The sequence below is a fragment of the Oncorhynchus tshawytscha genome, linkage group LG13 (assembly GCF_018296145.1).
Source record: "Oncorhynchus tshawytscha isolate Ot180627B linkage group LG13, Otsh_v2.0, whole genome shotgun sequence".
Classification (NCBI taxonomy): Eukaryota; Metazoa; Chordata; class Actinopteri; order Salmoniformes; family Salmonidae; genus Oncorhynchus; species Oncorhynchus tshawytscha.
In genome coordinates, this window is record NC_056441.1 from 26,358,663 (window position 1) to 26,376,761 (window position 18,099).

At 43.0% G+C, this 18,099-nt stretch overlaps 2 protein-coding genes, 1 long non-coding RNA gene and 5 other non-coding genes across 8 annotated transcripts; 2 read left to right on the top strand and 6 right to left on the bottom strand.

Annotated features, from left to right (window-relative positions):
- Positions 1 to 435: 435 nt before the first annotated feature.
- LOC112264617 (CTP synthase 1) lies at positions 436 to 10,279 on the top strand. The gene is made up of 17 exons (XM_024441347.2): positions 436 to 643; positions 1,482 to 1,654; positions 2,314 to 2,484; positions 2,828 to 2,928; positions 3,093 to 3,293; positions 3,422 to 3,502; positions 3,726 to 3,877; positions 4,447 to 4,579; positions 5,747 to 5,835; positions 6,154 to 6,248; positions 6,398 to 6,504; positions 6,595 to 6,691; positions 8,203 to 8,258; positions 8,329 to 8,425; positions 8,509 to 8,653; positions 8,761 to 8,843; positions 8,935 to 10,279. The coding sequence occupies exons 2-17, from the start codon at positions 1,489 to 1,491 to the stop codon at positions 8,949 to 8,951; spliced, it is 1,791 nt and encodes a 596-aa protein (XP_024297115.1). The 5' UTR covers positions 436 to 643; positions 1,482 to 1,488; the 3' UTR covers positions 8,952 to 10,279.
- LOC112264618 lies at positions 9,129 to 12,029 on the bottom strand. Its single transcript, XR_002955660.2, has 8 exons — positions 11,945 to 12,029; positions 11,247 to 11,304; positions 10,922 to 10,980; positions 10,635 to 10,699; positions 10,395 to 10,442; positions 10,109 to 10,167; positions 9,589 to 9,652; positions 9,129 to 9,398 (listed from the first exon to the last, which is right to left on the bottom strand). It is a non-coding gene; the product is annotated as an uncharacterized LOC112264618 (long non-coding RNA).
- Positions 9,462 to 9,535, bottom strand: LOC112266267. Its single transcript, XR_002955918.1, has one exon. It is a non-coding gene; the product is annotated as a small nucleolar RNA SNORD99 (small nucleolar RNA).
- On the bottom strand, positions 9,947 to 10,076 carry LOC112266259. The gene has a single exon (XR_002955910.1). It is a non-coding gene; the product is annotated as a small nucleolar RNA SNORA44 (small nucleolar RNA).
- LOC112266244 lies at positions 10,528 to 10,606 on the bottom strand. The gene has a single exon (XR_002955896.1). It is a non-coding gene; the product is annotated as a small nucleolar RNA SNORD103/SNORD85 (small nucleolar RNA).
- Positions 10,797 to 10,876, bottom strand: LOC112266245. The gene has a single exon (XR_002955897.1). It is a non-coding gene; the product is annotated as a small nucleolar RNA SNORD103/SNORD85 (small nucleolar RNA).
- On the bottom strand, positions 11,070 to 11,205 carry LOC112266246. Its single transcript, XR_002955898.1, has one exon. It is a non-coding gene; the product is annotated as a small nucleolar RNA SNORA16B/SNORA16A family (small nucleolar RNA).
- A 995-nt stretch (positions 12,030 to 13,024) lies between the features above and the next one.
- Positions 13,025 to 15,243, top strand: LOC112264619 (ras-related protein Rab-39B). Its single transcript, XM_024441348.1, has 2 exons — positions 13,025 to 13,513; positions 14,609 to 15,243. Exons 1-2 carry the CDS (start codon positions 13,299 to 13,301, stop codon positions 15,042 to 15,044), a joined length of 651 nt encoding a protein of 216 aa, XP_024297116.1. The 5' UTR covers positions 13,025 to 13,298; the 3' UTR covers positions 15,045 to 15,243.
- Positions 15,244 to 18,099: the final 2,856 nt, after the last annotated feature.

Below are 18,099 nucleotides of genomic sequence, written 5' to 3' on the forward strand. Positions count from 1 at the left end.
GGCCTACCAAAAGGCAAAATACCCCCTGTGGTATTTTGAGGTCTGGGATAAAAATAAATAAATAACATAAATATAGTACAAAACACACATCATGACAAGAGACAACACAACACTACATAAAGAGAGACCTAAAACAGACACCAACATAGCAAGGCAGTAAACACATGACAACAACGCAACATGGGAGCAGCACAAAACATGGTACAAACATTATTGTCGTATGCTGGTTTGTATCGGACATCGTTTGACTATTTTACTCACAATAATGCAATTAGTATAAAAATGTAGACAAAAAAATTGCAATAACGATTGGCATATTGATATAGCTACCCTTAAAAAAAATACAATATTTACATTTCCAGCGTGGTGAATGCGCAGATCCTACGCAACCTTGGCGTCCTCGACCACAAGGCTACTCTGGCTTAGTCGCGCGTCGTTTTCTGTACTGCTATGATACAAGATTTGGCCAGTGAACACGTGTTGGAACTTGGAGTGGATGGATAGTCAATTCTAATTAAGTCACCTTTTTTAAAGTATTATTCAAGATTTGAAGGAAGAATTTAAATGTGTATATATATCGACAATTTAAAATCAATCAAGTCCAAATATTTAGCATTTGAGCGCCTTACACTATTTCGTTTTGGTGAGTTGAAAAACATGCTTCCTTTGTGAACTTCACCGCAGCCCTGAGGTAGCCTAGCCTGCGATTAGCTCAATTGACGCGATTGAGTCAAATATTTTTTTAAATAATTTTTAAATGTATTATTCATAATACAAAAATCAACTTTGTGGAGTCAAATATTTGTAGAGCTCGTTGTTCTATCTATGACGGAGTCCTCGGGCCTGTTTCCCGTGGAGTCCGCGTGTTATACATCCCCTGTACTGTATTATGACAGGTTTGGGCGCGTGGTACATCAATGCATTGTCCTAGGTTAGGATTCAGTTTAGCTAGCTATCCGGCTAGTGTGGCTCAAAGTTATTGATAATGGAATAGGATATCAAGCTAACTAGCTAGTAAAGCTAACTGTTCTGTAGATAACGTTACTTTATATGTTGCAAGACCTTTACTGTTAGGTAACTTGTGTTAGAACCTTTGCACCTGGCTAACTGCAATGTTTATCAACGAGCTCAGTTGTTGTACATTGTTGCATTTACTTGGTGGTTGTAACCGCTGAGAGTAGCTAGATTTCCGATTTTAGAAAAAAATGAACGTTGATGCCTTTCAGAGGGGTAGACCTGCTTGGTTGAGCAACACGACATGAAAAAGACAGGGCTAACGTTTATTGCTTAAGGTCACAACAGCAGGAGATGGCATCTAGGTGTAGGATACCTAGAATCCTCCCAGTCGGACATGGGATTCGAACCAGAAATGTTCCAGTTTTTGGTGCACTTCTCCAGCTTCTAGGCTACCTGCCGCCTCAAGTAGCTACTAGAATCAGTTAACTACATTACTGTAATCCATACTATTGTCTCCTACCCAGTGCCACAATGAAGTACATCCTGGTCACTGGTGGTGTCATCTCAGGCATCGGGAAGGGCATCATAGCCTCCAGTGTGGGAACCATCCTCAAGTCATGTGGTCTGCGTGTCACCGCCATCAAGATTGACCCCTACATCAACATAGATGCAGGGACCTTCTCTCCGTACGAGCATGGTGAGTTCAGGAAATGTTCTGTATTATAGAAATAGTGATTTTAAGATCTGTCTTGTGTGTATGCTGTGTAACTTGGTTCACAATAGTGAGTCCAGGGTCACGAAACAGAAGAAAATGCTAACTAACTATTATAGGTTGAAACGACACTGTCAATGCAGTTATATGCCATGATGAGGCCTCCTAAGTACTATTCTCTGTTTGTTATGGAATTACTTTCTTTGCTCAAGCACAGTTGTCAGAATCAGAAAATGTTATTGCCATACAATACATGTTACTAGGAATGTGTGTTGGTGTCCTGTGTACACAGAAGGGTACCTCGACATCAATAGTCTTGATCCCTCAAACTCAACTCTGGACCTTGAAGTCAGTTCCCCTCCCCTCTAATCAGGGACTGATTTTTGACATGGGGCTCCAGGTGTGTGTAATTAATTATCAGGTCAAACAGAGAACCAGCAGGCTCTGGACCTCATAGGGTAAGAGTTTAATACCCCTGGTCTAGATCAACATCGATACAGATGGAGACATGAACACCTATTCAAATATACAGAATCCTGTCCCTCGCTCTGTGACATGTTTGCGTGTTGGCTAGGGGTTTAACCATACCACTCGACTTCTTCCAGGTGAGGTGTTTTAACGCTGTCCCTCTGCTCTCCCTCCAGGTGAGGTGTTTGTGCTGGACGATGGGGGTGAGGTGGATCTGGACCTGGGGAACTACGAGAGGTTCCTGGACATCAGACTGACCAAAGACAACAACCTGACCACAGGCAAAATCTACCAGTCTGTCATCAACAAGGAGAGGAAAGGAGACTACCTGGGAAAGACCGTACAGGGTAAGATTAAGTATAAGACAGTGCGGGACAAGGGCTGGGATGACTTGTAGAAACTGTGTATATACAGGGGTTAGAGGAAGAGCTACCAATCGGTCATCAACAGGAAGAAGAGACTACCTGGGAAAGATAGTCATGCTGGGAGAGAGACTGGGTATACAGGAGTTCGGACCCTTGTTGAATAGTTGATGTGCATTTGATTTAGCTTGTGTGACATGGCAGTTCTGACATCAGTCCAATATCCTATGAAGAACCAATGACGACAAGGAAGGATATGAGCTATCAAGTTCTCGTCACTTTCTCTGCATCTCTAGACTAACTGTCCCTGTTTGGTGTATCCTTGCAGTGGTGCCCCACATCACTGATGCGATCCAGGAGTGGGTGATGCGTCAGGCCAGAGTACCTGTTGACGATGATGGTGTGGAGCCTCAGATCTGTGTCATCGAGGTAAAAGATTATGGTTAACACTGGTAGATCAATGACTTCCAGAGAACCTTTATTGGTTTGATAATAGTGTGACATATGTACTTGAGGAGCCATTTCAGGTGGGTAGTTACTAGTTGTATTCCTGTGTAATTGTGTTTCCCTGTATGTCTGTTTCATGTGTGCAGCTAGGAGGCACTGTGGGAGACATCGAGAGCATGCCTTTCATCGAAGCCTTCAGGCAGTTCCAGTTCAAGGTGAAGAGGGAGAACTTCTGTAACATCCACGTCAGCCTGGTCCCACAGCCCAGTGCCACAGGAGAACAGAAGACCAAACCCACTCAGAACAGTGTCAGAGAGCTCAGAGGACTCGGCCTGTCTCCTGATCTGGTGAGTTTAAATGAACCCAAGTTTTTTTCTAATCCTAGCAAGCCGTCATAACCACTTCTGTCCATTTGTACATTTAGTGTAAGGATTGTCTGTTAGCTAATTGTGTTTGTGTTGTCAATTCCCTCCAGATCATGTGTCGCTGCTCCACTTCCCTGGAGAACTCTGTTAAAGAGAAGATCTCCATGTTCTGTCATGTAGAACCTGAACAGGTAAGACCTGATCGTACAGTCACACACTAGGATGAAATGACACTGGCTCAATAAATCTTCCCAGTGATTCCTCACATCCTACCTTGTCACCTCCTTCTCAACTGTATTAGAGAAGGTCCAATAAATCTCCCCTTGGTTGATGTGAGGAATCAAGGAAAGATGAATAAAGAACCACTGAAGCCTCTAGTTGTGACTGAGTGTTAGTTCTCCCCTCCTCTCCCAGGTGATCTGCGTGGCAGACGTGTCGTCCATCTACAGAGTGCCTCTGCTACTGGAGAACCAGGGGGTGGTGGGCTACTTCTGTCAGAGATTAGACCTTCCTATAGAGACACGCCCCAGGAAGATGCTCACTAAGTGGAAGGAGATGTCTGACAGGTGGGTGTGTCTGACAGGCGTGCGGGCAGGCAGTCTCTGGGACTGGTAGTGCTCGATTATTTAGACCAGGGCTCAGTTTCCCGTGATTAAGATGCTTTTGGGAAACTGGGCCCTGGGCTGTTAATTGTCGGTCCTAATAAGGGACCGATTCAGACCTGGGACACCAGGTGAGTGCAATTTAACTACCAGGTAGAAACAAAAAACAAGTGTGTCGACCCTCCAGGACCAGAATTGAACAGCCCATATTTAGACCCACCGAGTTTGAGTTCGACCTCTGGATAAAGAACTACAGAGGTATGTAATGATGCTGTTTGATTGCTCTGCCTATTCACCTGTTGTATTGCAGCACTATGGAGTGACCTGTATTCAGATGATTGGTGCTTTAAGCCAACTGGGAACTCTGAAAAAGGGGGTCAAATCATGACAGCGGTTATCTTCAAGTCGAGAGCTCTAGAAAGATGTCATAGTTTCCAAGTTCCCAGTTGTCTTGAAAACACTGAAGTTGGAGATTTCAGAGGTCTCAGTTGTGAACACGGCATAACTTAGCCTGTGGTGTTTTTGAATCCCAGGTCAGACAGGCTCCTAGAGCAGTGTTCTATAGCCCTGGTGGGGAAATACACGAAGTTCACAGACTCCTACGCGTCAGTCATCAAAGCGCTAGAACACTCGGCCTTAGCCATCTGCCACAAACTGGATATCAAGGTAAAACGCACACAGCCAGGCTAAAACACATGTACAAACTACACATTTGGAAAGGCACTACTGGCTGGTTTCCTGGACATATAATAAGACTAGTCCTGGACTAAGAAAGACTTTCAATGAAGAAAGCGCATTCTAGTCCAGGATTAGGCTTAATCGGTGTCTGGGAAACCAGCCCAACGTCCACAAGCATCTTAACCTGTGCATGACAGTGCATCTTTTTCTATTTAGTTTATTTCACAGCAAGGCTAAATTATACTGTTCCTCTGGCTTGGATGTCCTCAGGAATAGGTTTTATTTTGAAGAACATTGCTGCTATAATGTGTGATTTCATGTTTAAGTCTTACTTGTTTGTGCAGCCATGTCAACGATACTGAACAAAAATATAAACGCAACATTTAAAGCGTTGGTCCCGTTTTTCAAGAGCTGAAATAAAAGATCCCAGGAATGTTTCATATGCACAAAAAGCTTATGTTGCTCAAATTTGTTTACATTTCTGTTAGTGAGCCTGTATCCTTTGCATAGATAATCGATCCACCTTGACAGGTGTGGCATATCAAGAAGCTGATTAAATATCATGATCATTACACAGGTGTACCGTTTGCTGGGGACAATTAAAAGGCCACTCAAAAATGTGCAGTTTTGTCACAACCCAATGTCACAGATGTCAAGTTTTGAGGGAGCGTGCAATTGGCATGCTGACAGCTGGAATGTCCAACAGAGCGGTTGCCAGAGAATTGAAGGGTCATTTCTCTACCATAAGCCGCCTCCGTCATTTTAGAGAATTTGGCAGTACATCCAACTGCAGACCACATGTAACCACGCCAGTCCAGGACCTCCATATCCGGCTTCTTCACCGGGGGGCTGCTGAGGAGTGTTTTGTCTTTAAAGCTTTTTGTGGGGGGAAAACTCATTCTGATTGGCTTGGCCTGGCTCCCCAGTGGGTGACCCTATGCCTACCCATGGCTGTGCCCCTACCCAGTTATGTGAAATTCATAGATTATGGCCGAATGAATTTGGTTTAAATTGATTGATTTCCTTCTATGAACTTCAACTCCATAAAATCGTTTGACATTTTTGTGTTATGTATTGGATAAGCTACGTCCGATCAGGTCAATAGCAACCCATTCTCATGTCTCCCCCTCCCCTCATCTATTTTTTTTTTCTCAGTATATTGACTCAGCAGACCTGGAGCCAAACACACTGAAGGAGGAGCCTGTGAAGTACCATGAGGCGTGGCAAAAACTCTGCAGTGCTGAGTAAGTATGGTAGGGTCCGGGGTAGAAGGTCTAGCGGTGGGTTGTGGCATCTTTTATGTTATTGTTCTCCAATCCTCTTCTTGTACCCCCAGACAGTTCTACTTATTTTATGTACGGTAGTCCAGTACCAGCACTGCTGATTCATCCAGTTGAATAGGGTATGCCTGAACTTAAATACATCAATTAAGTAGAATTGGCTGGGGGGGACACGGGGAGAAACACTGAGATATGGCATCACGGGGGGTCAGTTGGACTGGTAGAGAACAGGGTCAGTATTGTGACTATGTTCATGATAATGGTGTTTTCCTCCCTCCACAGTGGCATCCTGGTACCTGGAGGGTTTGGAGTCAGAGGGACAGAGGGGAAGATCCACGCCATCAACTGGGCACGCAAACAGAAGAAACCCTTCCTAGGTACAGAATTGTCTGTATTGGTGGCAGGCAGCCATGAGGATGGAGGCTTTACATCAAGGAACAAATTACACCTAAGGATGGAATTAAAGCTTTCCATTCACATTCCTTCATGTATGTGCAGCTTTAACCTGACTTCTATGGGTTTGCAGGTGTGTGTCTAGGGATGCAGCTGGCTGTGTGTGAATTTGCCAGGAATGTGCTAGAATGGGAAGATGCCAACTCTACAGAGTTTCATCCCGAATCAAAGCATCCTGTTGTAGGTTCCACCTTCATAAGATCTCGCCTCCCTTTTACTGGTCGTGAAGGCCAACAAAAAGAAATCTAATTCCTTACTGGTTCTTTCTAGGTGATTGACATGCCAGAACACAATCCTGGGCAGATGGGTGGGACCATGAGGCTGGGAAAGAGACGGACCATTTTCAAGACCACCAACAGTATACTAAGTAAGAGACCAAACTTTGAGAGTAAAGTCACTGTTGTAATCACACACTATACAGTGCATTCGGAAAGTATTCAGACCCCTTGACTTTCAACATTTTGTTATGTTAGACTTATTTTAAAATTGATTATATAAAACATTTTCCTCATCAATCTACACACAATACTTCACATTGATAAAGTGAAAACTAGATTTTAGGATCTTTTTGCACATTTTATAATAATAATAATAATAAAAAGATACCTTATTTACAAATATTCAGACCCTTTGCTATGAGACTAGAAATTGAGCTCAGGTGCATCCTATTTCCATTCATCTTCCTTGATGTTTCTACAACTTGATTGGAGTCCACCTGTGGTGAATTAAATTCATTGGAAATTATTTGGAAAGGCTCACACCTGTCTTTATAAGGTCACACAGTTGACAGTGCATGTCAGAGCAAAAACAAAGCCATGAGGTCGAAGGAATTGTCCATAGAGCTCCGAGGAACAGACCTGGGGACTTGTAGAAAGGGTACCAAAACATTTGTGCAGCATTGAAAGGTCCCTAACAACACAGTGGCATCTATCAATCTTAAATGGAAGAAGTTTGGAACCACCACGACTCTAGAGCTGGCCTCCCGGCCAATCTGAGGAGAAGGGCCTTGGTCAGGGAGGTGACCAAGAACCCAATGGTCACTGGCAGAGATTCAGAGTTCCTCTGTGGAGATGGGAGAACCTTCCAGAAGGACAACCATCTCTGCAGCACTCCATCAATCAGGCCTTCATGGTAGTGGCCAGACTGAAGCCACTCTTCAGTAAATGGTACATTACAGCCCGCTTGCAGTTTGCCAAAGGGCTCCTAAAGAATCTGACCATGATAAAAAAAAAGATTCTCTGGTCTGATGAAACCATTTGAACTCTTTGGCCTGAATGCCAAGCTTTACGTATGGAGGAAACCAGGCACCATCCCTGCGTTGAAGCATGGTGGTGGCAGCATCATGCTGTGGGGATGTTTTTCAGCGGCAGGGACTGGAAACGATGAACGGAGTTAAGTATAGAGAGATCCTTGATGAAAACCTGCTCAGGACCTCAGACTGGGGGTGAAGGTTCACCTTCCAACAGGACAAGGACCTTAAGCACAAAGCCAAGACAATGCAGGAATGGCTTCGGGACAAGTCTCTGAATGTCGGTGACCCAGGCAGAGCATGGACTCGAACCCGATCCAACCTGACAGGGCTTGAGAGGATCTGCAGAGAAGAATGGGAGATACTCCCCAAATATAGCCGTGCCACGCGTGTAGCGTCATACCCAAGAAGAATCGATGCTGCCGGATGTGATTCAACTAAGTATGGTGTAAAGGGTCTGAATACTTGTTTATTTTAAATGAATTTGCAAAAGCTTTAAACCCTTTTTTGCTTCATTATAGGGAACAGATTTGTAGATTAATTAGAACTTTCATCCATTTCACAGTAAGTCTAAGGTAACGATGTGGAAAAAGCTTTACCTGCTGTGTTTTATACTTGTTTCATTGCAGGAAGACTTTACGGAGATGCTGAGTACGTGGATGAGAGACACAGACATCGCTTTGAGGTTCATGTTCACGTCACTTTCTCTACATGTCACTAGTTTTTCAGTGTGCTGACCTTGTTTCCGGTCTCAGGTGAACCCAGAGCTGAAAGATCACTTTGAGGGGAAAGGCTTTCACTTCGTGGGTCAAGACGTAGAAGGGGAGCGAATGGAAGTCATCGAGTTAGACGGTAAGTGTCCGGGATCATGTGTATGAGTGGACAAAATGTTTGCTTATACCTACAGCTCTTAACCCCTCTGCTTTTATTTCTAGATCATCCGTATTTCGTAGGAGTGCAGTATCATCCAGAGTTCACCTCTCGCCCCATCAAACCATCGCCTCCCTACTTTGGCCTCCTGCTGGCATCAGCCGGGAAACTACAGAGCTACCTACAGAAGGGCTGCTGTCGGTCTCCACGGTAACCGAATATTCACTCATTATGATTCCTAGACCCTTGAATGTTAGGCAGTTACTGGAACTTCCATTGTATAGTAACAATATGCTGTTTGAATACCATCTCTGTAGGGACACATACAGTGATCGGAGTGGCAGCAGCACCCCAGACTCAGAAATAGTTGAGTCCTCCATCTCACAGGAATGTGTGACTGGTAAGTAACACAATTGCATTGACTTTTTTTAAAGTTTGAAATGGAGCATATTTGGCTGGAACCATTTCTTCCCACAATTTCTTTCTTGCAGAGGGAAAGGAACAATGAAATCCCTTTCCAAACGGAGGATCAAGACAAGGGCTAAATTAAGACGTTTGCATGTCTATATGCTCCCGACAACAGGCCGTCATATGGAACTGACTTTACCCAGGATAACTCCCTTGAGATCGAAACACTGAATGTCCTAAGGAGCCCCCCCCCCAATATTTGACAAGAAATTGTCTGTACATTGCAGGGTTAATGCATCTTTATTGCAGTAAAAGGGCTTTACAAGTGGAGAGGAAATATTTTTCTATCATTCAACCTGGCTCTTGATGAGCTTACAGCACCAATAATATTGTCTTATTTAGCTTCACTCATTGGAAGGATGTGAGCCTTATCCATTTTTCGAGCAGCAGCTGCATACAGGCCGTCAGTAGAATTCCCACGTCATTGGATGTTATGCGGGCAGGAGAAGGCCATTGTTGTATGACAGGCCTCACTTTTTCACAAGACCTGAGAATAAAGTAATGTTTTAGTGGCTGGAGACAATGTATCATATACACTTTGAAGGCGCTGTTCTGATCTCAGTCCCATATCCGCATGTTTCATCCATCAGTCACATTTTTAAAAGATATCAATCATTGATCAGAACACACCAGACCCTGCACAGATGACTGATTAGCATGACGCAAAACAGAAGTACCTTAAAACCCGTATTACGGGTATATCAACGTTGAAGTGTGATTGGTCAATGCCAGTCACAAGACCTGCAAATGAAATAAAGTTTAGCATCTTGATATATACACACATTATATTTAAGGATTTACTCTGATCTTAAATCCCATATCCGCATGTTTCATCCAGCAGTCACAAAAGGTATCAGCATTGATCAGAACATACCAGGCCCTCTGAAGATAAGTGAGTGATTTATCCCCCCCGATTGACATTCCCGTTAAGGCACACTTGTACCTCCAGACATGAGAAGTTAAGCTCCAACGGCAGGATTTACATTGGTGGAACTATCAAAGCAACATTACTATGGTTCAAAGATGCAGCTAAATATCTGTAGGACAGTAGAGTGACTACCTCAGGCACAGAGAGGCTAGGACAGTCAAAGACTCCCCATTTCTCTGGCATGAACTTGGAGAACCAGAGGCTACAGACAGCCCGGGTCCTTAGGATAGCATGCGACCAGATAACACTTTGTTTAAAAAAATCCTTACCGGCTGTTCAATCCCAAGGTGATTGGTCATCACCGCTGCCATTTCAGTTGGTACGAGACCTGATGAGAAACAAAGTGACCTTAGTGGGATGATCAATCTAGGTTCATTTCCATTCCAAAGCATGGATGTTTAATTCATTACTACTTGCAATAAACAGGCTCAGAAGTTGAATACTGGAATGTCGCCATTTATCATTTCACCTTAATTTAACCAGGTAGGTTAAATTACCACTGCAATGAGGGCAAGTGTGTCACAGCCAGAATGAGAGGCAGACATTTTGAATTACCTTCAGAATGTTCCGTGGTTAATTCTCAAGCCATCCGAGGTTATAAGCCTATAGAGAAAATTTAGTCAGGTGAGACAGCTACATTTTTTTTAATACATGGTAAAAACCACACAATTTGCTCTCATTACAACATTTTGGCTCAGAGGAGTACTATAAATCCTCATCAACGAGGTACTCCTCTATGTGAGGGCAAGTTTGTCATCACAGCCAAAACAGATTTAAAATAAAAATCAGTTTTACCTCCAATTAAAATGTCCACTGGTTCATTCGAATCCCATTTTATAGGGTCTTCAGATTGACTAATTCTGTAGAGAGCATTAGAAGATTAGGATCAGGTATAGAGATACCTTGTTGTATAGTCAAAACCACACAATTTACATTGAGTTTAAATCAATGATATATTTGGGCTCAGACGAGTACTAAGAAGTTCTCAGCATCGAGGCACTCCTCTAAGTGAGGGCAAGTGTCTCATCACAGCCAGAATGAAGGGTGGACAAACGTCTCGAAATCATCCTGCATAAACGTACCTTCTGCATATCCATTTGTTATTCCACCGTCTGAGGTCTGCTCAGAAGATACCATTGAGCTTAAAGGACATAGGGAAGCAATCCAATTAGAAAACTTCATCCATCATATGACCAATACAGCAACATTTTCTAGGTACAATGGTGCATGGAATGTCCTTCCCCTTAATGTTGCTGCGTCAGTTACTTTCGAACTGGACAGCGACCGTCGGTGAAAGTATTGTTTTTGGCATCCTGTTGACCATGTCTGCTACAAGAATGCAGGAACGGCTTCGATAGGTGCCTTGGTTTTCGAATGGGTTGTACAGAGTTATTGGACACTGCTCACCTATTCTGCAGTAGCAATGCAGCCATATTGGGCTGAGCAGGGTTTATCGTGTGTCCACCTAGAAGCAGAGATCAATGAGGTATACTCAGTAGGGCTAACCTTAAAAAACTAACGTTAGCTGTGTAGGCCTACACTCACTGCACAAAATGTGACAATTGTTATCATAACCATCTATTCAATGTTTGACATGATTAGCCATAGTTGCTGGCTCACTAAAAAAAAAGTCAGTTCTATCCCACTGTTCTTTTCGGTACAAACCATAACTCCTTTGTTGATGGAGTCAGCCGGAAGAGTGTACTGACTCGGCTTCAATAAGGGCCGCGAGCAGCAGCCGCCACGTGGAAATCACAGGCCAACATAGCTGGCTAACAATTAGTATCGAACTAGCGTAGGTAAGCATTTTCGAAATGGTACATGCAACTTCACGATTAACATAAGTTTGCCCACAAGGTCCACATAAACTACTTTAGTTGCTAACTTAGCTAGCTATATAGCCAACGAGAGCACAGGAAGGTGCAGATCCCGACGGAAGTTAAGTCTACCCGTTCTAGGAACCGATAGCAAATCGACAGAAAGCCCATTTTAACATTAAAGTACATGCTTTTCCCAAAACATGTGATATTGGCAAATGAGTTAAATAGCTTTCACTTGAATATAAAAGGTGATGTCAGGCGATAACTCTTTGGCTGGTGACTCACCTTTGCATTTAGCTTGAACTGAAGAGAGAGAAAATGCACCCTCTATTGCTTTATATAGTGTGGGACAACCTGGCGATTGGTCCACATGTGTCACATGGACGAGATGTATGACGGTATATGACGTTCGCCATAAATCATAGACCGCTATCAACATAGCTACTAATGCTAGAATGTGGCATAAATTAGATAGCTAATGCATGCATTGGCTACTCATAAGATTAACAATAAAAATGAACAAATAATACAACGAAAATAGACGGGATTAAAAAAATGAAAATCCAAACAGAAATACCTGTTTGAAGAGAGGCAAAACAAAAACATTTTCACTTGAAGCTATTGCTAATTTATTACGCCTGGTCAATGTAGTTCTGAACAAGACAAATCAATGGATTGCTGCACTTTGTGATTTTTGGATTAAGGCATCTGAGATTGATCAAGCCCACACACTAGTATTTATTCCAGACGTCCTATGCCTATACCAGTTGGCAACAATGGGAAATTACACTTCCGGATTTGAAAATAGATGTGTAGGTCTGGAGGACATCTATGCAATCGAGGTGTATATTTTTAGTAGGCCAATAGTGTTGAAAGTGGTTACTTTAATCAATGATGTTAGGCAAGCCTAAGTGAAAACTAGATTTAAACTGATCAAAGTCAACAACCCAACAAACGCACGCACTGACTGACGCCAAAAACCCGTCTCAACATTTCAGCACCAGGGACAGTTCCATGACTGCTGCGACCACAGTTTCATTGAAATTGCCTTTCGAACGGACATAACACAACAAATACAAGAATATCATGCAATGCATATCACAATTCGTGTACAGCGCAGGAAATAGTTTCGCCTACAGCTCATGGTACGCCGTCATGGCCATCTCAAGTCAATAAGCAATTTATAGACGGACCAGGCATAGGCTCAATGGAATTTCACACCAATTTGAGAGTCAGATAACATCTTGCCTTATCATCTGCTATTAAACTATATTTTGACACTGTATAGGCCTCACGTACGATTCATATTTTCATTATCGAAATTACGCTTCGTAGCCTTGGCCCATAGGCTAGAATAAAATACAATAAGGCTGTAGAGTTGTCATAACATAACTGTGACGCTGTATTCTTTTTATGGTGATGTTCTGAAGCAATAGACCCTATAATAAAGCCCGTGCATGGATCTGGGTAGGTAGCCTATCACATGACTGCAGCACTATCGCTCTTTGCTCGCTGGCGCTCCCATCTCTGTCTGACCAGAAGGCAGTAGGCAGCAGCAGTCACTGGCTTAGTAAACACAACGTGCTGCGCAGCTTTGTTTCGGAACCACCACCATTGTGGGTCTCTCTCTAGCCATGTCATGGATATTTTGTGGCAATATCAGTTCAGGATAATTTTGCTCGGAGACTCGACCGTAGGGAAATCGTCTTTGCTGAAACGGTTTACAGATGGAATTTACAGCGATGTAGCGGATCCAACGGTCGGTGTGGATTTTTATGCCCGTTCGCTAGACATTGAGCAAGGGATTAAAATCAAGCTTCAACTGTGGGACACGGCTGGACAGGAACGATTCAGGTGAGATGTAGACAATAAATGTTATCCTAGGCCTATATCTGTTATCAATAATCTGTTGACAAGATCATGTAATTCATTATTTCCATCAGTATAAATTAACCGATTTGTAACAAATAAGTAACACGCACCAGCCCTCACGCTATCTATTGTGATTGGTTTACAATTTTGGTGAATAACAGTGGAGAAAAATATTTGTTTTTATTGTCTCTAGTAACCCACAGAGAAACGAGGTCAGTCATCGTTAGTCATGTTTTACCCTATGACTGTAATAACGGAGGCCCCTTACTCCAATCTCCATTATAAAAACAGTCACCAAATTGTGGCGCATCATCAGTTACATTCATTCACTGATGATGGGCAACAACCTCACCTTGATATTGTTTTGTGTAATACACTAATTAAATATCCCTTTATAATACAATGATAAGAAGGTTTTGTCTTTGGATGGAGTACACTCAAATCCAGTTATTCTGTAAGTGTCGTTTGTTGCTGCTGAGATGGCCTGTAAATCCGCAGGCATGTCTCTCTCTCTCTATTACATACATGTTGTAATGTGCCTCATTGTAGCCTAGTCTGCAATGCCCGGACATGTACAGTAGCCATCCAGGAGCCAGAATATTGTAGTTGAAAAGAACATGTAAACAACATAATTCATTCCCCACTGATGCCTGTAGTCTCAGATACAATTCCTCTAAGATCATTATAACTGTGTTTGCAGACTGCTCTCAGATCTCCCTTTCCTCTTGAAGCCAAACCTGCATGTCTCTGACAGAATATTATGGAAGAAAGACTGTTTTCCCCTAGGAGGGTCACAGTACACACCTAAAATAGATTCTCAGTGGCATGAATGAACTGTCTCTACAGGTCTGTACTGTTAGTTATCGTTCCTTTGTAAGCCACAAGTTATGTTTTTCCCTGGACCTGCAAGGAGTCGTGGATCTTGTTATGCTGTTTTGCCAACTCCTATATAGCTATTGTCATGCTATGAGTGTAGTTCGGTTCAGAGTTACACTGAGATTCAAGTCAGCATTGTTTAAATTCACGTTTCACTATGGGTCAGAGCTGAATTGTAACATCTCCTACTCCATCTTCCAGGTCCATCACTACTTCCTACTACCGTAACTCAGTGGGCGGGCTCCTCGTGTTCGACCTGACCAATCGCAAGACCTTTGACCACGTGAGAGAGTGGCACAAGGAAGTGAGCGAGCACATTCTGCCGCACCACATGGTCTACATTCTGATTGGCCACAAAAGCGACCTAAACAAGGACCGGAAGGTGACGCGGGACGAGGCTGAGCAGCTGGCGGCGGAGATGGGGATCCGCTATGTGGAGACATCGGCTAAGTGCAACAGCAACGTGGACCGGGCCTTCCAGCTGCTCAGCAGGGACATCTATGAGCTGATGAAGATGGGGGAGATCACCACGAGGGACGGATGGGATGGGGTGAAGAGCGGCCTCACCACCGGGGTCCTGTACCCGGGCGAAGAGGACATTGAGGTGGAGCCAAGGGAGAAGAGCTGCAACTGCTGAGAGACTGAGCCTCGATCTCTGACCCCTGACCTCATCCATGGTCATGTTCATTAGGCACCAAATGGAAGAAAACGGACTGAAAAAGAGAGGAACTACTTGGAATTGTCCAATAAGAAACGCACATTTTTATTTTCCATTGCGAAACGTTTTAGAAAACGTGTTCCAATATGTGCCCTAATAAACACGACTCGTGTCTCCACTGTTGTTCCCCCTCTCTTATCTCTACAAGTATCTCACATCGTCTCACAGTTTAGTCAATTTCCCATCGAAATTAATCCACAGTCTAAAGTGAGGCCCTTGTCCTCTGACATCATCATCACGCGTCCACGTGTCACCTTATGCTTAGTGTAGATAGGATGCCAGTCCCCTCTGTATCAGTTCCTACAGAGGTCAGGATGGGGCTGTTTTCTGATGGGAGTACACAATACACATCCTGTAGTATACATCTTGATGTGACAAAAGCTTCTCTACAAACACAAAAGTCTGAGTCTTTAGCCCAAACACTAGTGTAAATCCTTGCAGTGGAAAAGCATCATACATGTACATGCTAAACGTACAAAAATTAGTATCACCTGGGTAGCTTTGGGCCCAGTTAGGTAAGACAGACACAGAGGCTGCAGTTTCACAGGCAGACAATTCTGATATTTTGCCCAACTATTGTTCATTTGGCCAATGAGAAAAGGCCTTTTGCCAATAAGTTGGGCTGCAGCCAGAGACACCTGTATGAGAGTGATCAGGCCTTGAGTTATTCCAGTACATACCCTATTCATTCCTGGATGCCCTTTGCTGCCCTAGGAGTTACTGGAGTCTCAAGCAAGCGAGGTCAGGACTTGCGGACAATGCATTATTGTGGTCTGGCATCACTCCCATTACGTTGTTGTTGGTTGGCTCTGCGTGTGTGTGTGTGCATATGTCGTTGCTCTGCCTGCAGTCCCCTGAGACTGTACATCATGTTCGGTATGGTTAGCTCTGGTGTTAAAATGTCACTGATAATAGGCAGGGAGAATAAACTGTACTCTATATGTGTCACCACGACCCCCCATCCTCTGCTAATCAATATGGTCCTGTCGACTACTAATCTATGTAAGTGCACATAAGCCAAATCATTTTCATGTTGCATCATGTTGTGGACTTCCTACTTCAGAGCAGACGAGTAATGTTTTCAACATTTTTAAAAACATATCTATCATTTGTAGTACATTGCTGAAGCCACAAACAATTTGGTAGTCACTCTTTGTATTTGAATACTATATGGCATATTAAAAACAAAACAAACCTTCCAAAGTGGGTCTTCAAGGGGGAAAACCACACCAAACAATTTTCCTTTAATTGGAGAGAGGTATTGGCTGACTTTAAGACTGCTCACATGGGGCTTTTGTAGCCATAATAACAATTTATTGGCATTATTACATTATCTGGTTGAGAACATGACATTTTGGCCCTAATGGCTTCCATGCTCCATCAGAATGGTTCCGATATCAAGACAGACAGAATTTTGCACTGCTCTGTCTATAGTCCCTTTCTGCTTGCAGAGAGGCACAGGAAGAAACTCTAGTTTCCTTTGGCTACTACCTCTATACAGCAAACCCCAGTGCAGATAACAGTTGCGCTGAGACTTGGCTGTAGATTCTGGTGTTACCATAGGAGTGTACAGCCATGGCTCAGGGCCTAGATAACAGCTCACTTTGCCTGGTTCCTCCTACCTCCCTCCTTCCTTCCCCTCAGCTCACCTTGTCCACATCTCACCAGCACCACACCTCACCAGACACTTCACACACTGTAGATGACAGGAGAGACATTGTGCATTCAGCAACAGTGACTTTATAGGATATTGTGTTCTATGTTGGTTTTGTGTTTCAGTGGTCATTGGGCAAGGTCCAGGAGCATCCGGGCTGTATCATGGCCATGCGACTTGACTTGTTGAAAGGAAATGTCTAACTAACTAACTTTTGTAAGCCTTTACATACATTCTGGCAAACAACTTACAAAGCCTCAGCAAACAATTTCTTGACAACAGTATGTGTTTGTCTACATACAGTCCTTATGTTTTGCCTCTTGCTTTACAAAGTCTGATGCAAACATAGTTTAGTTGTTCCCACACTCATGGGCTTAACCAGGTTTATAGTTATGCCGTGGTCAGTTTTTCAGCTCCAGTGAACATTCACAGACTTTGATTAAACCTCTGTTATCACAGGTCATAACCCATGTCTCATTTCTTTCAAAGTTAAATCAGTTGGCTAACTAATATCTATGACACTCTGTATTGATCCATGTTCTTGTTACAGTCAGGAAGGACACATCCACAAAGAGAAGGCAATACCGAGGCCTAGGGAGAAGAGACATACCCTTTAAATGAACAAAAACAGTCTTGCCTGGGAATGTATAGAAATGGAGAATTATGTTTTTCAGACATGGTTTCAGAGGTATGAGCATGTAGGCTGCTGTCTGTTTGGTCATCGCAATTCAACTCCTTTTGAAAAGCAGCAAATGTTTCCATTCTAATCCACAAAGGAAGTTAAAGTCAAATCATGTTCCTTATAGTACGTACCTCTTTCATTTTTCAGCTTTGTGTGTAATTTATAACAGTTTTTTTTGTACAGCTGTATTTTTAATGCTTATAATAATGATAATATGTGCTGTAATACAGCTGCTTGTCAGTGAATGCAACATATTCCTGATCACTGAATTTGATAAGGATTCTTATTGTATTGTTACATGAGATATGAAGAAAACAGGAAATAGCAAGCTGTGGTGATGATGATGCCGATGACGGTCTATGAAAAAGGTGTATCTGGAGAAAGGCCCATGTCACTGAGATGGAGCACCAGCTATATTCAACAGCCTAATCAGGCTCAAGGACTTGAAAGAAGAGATTGAGCTTGGTTCTTGGATCTTGACACATTGCCAGTCGAACTAGAAAAGTTTAGATTTTAGATTTTAATAATTTATATTTTAGAAAGTGTTGATTATAAGTAATAAGTGGCCATTTTCATTGTGATGATAGTTATATCATAATACTGTAACTCGAATATCAATCGCCAAAACAATCTATTTA

Bases quoted from the DNA above. Each gene is read 5' to 3' on its own strand.
- LOC112264617 (XM_024441347.2), top strand. From the start codon at position 1,489: ATGAAGTACATCCTGGTCACTGGTGGTGTCATCTCAGGCATCGGGAAG. The intron at 2,485-2,827 runs GTAAGATTAAGT...GTATCCTTGCAG, and splicing joins CCTGGGAAAGACCGTACAGG to TGGTGCCCCACATCACTGAT. The intron at 6,692-8,202 runs GTAAGAGACCAA...GTTTCATTGCAG, and splicing joins GACCACCAACAGTATACTAA to GAAGACTTTACGGAGATGCT.
- LOC112264619 (XM_024441348.1), top strand. From the start codon at position 13,299: ATGGATATTTTGTGGCAATATCAGTTCAGGATAATTTTGCTCGGAGAC. The intron at 13,514-14,608 runs GTGAGATGTAGA...TCCATCTTCCAG, and splicing joins GCTGGACAGGAACGATTCAG to GTCCATCACTACTTCCTACT.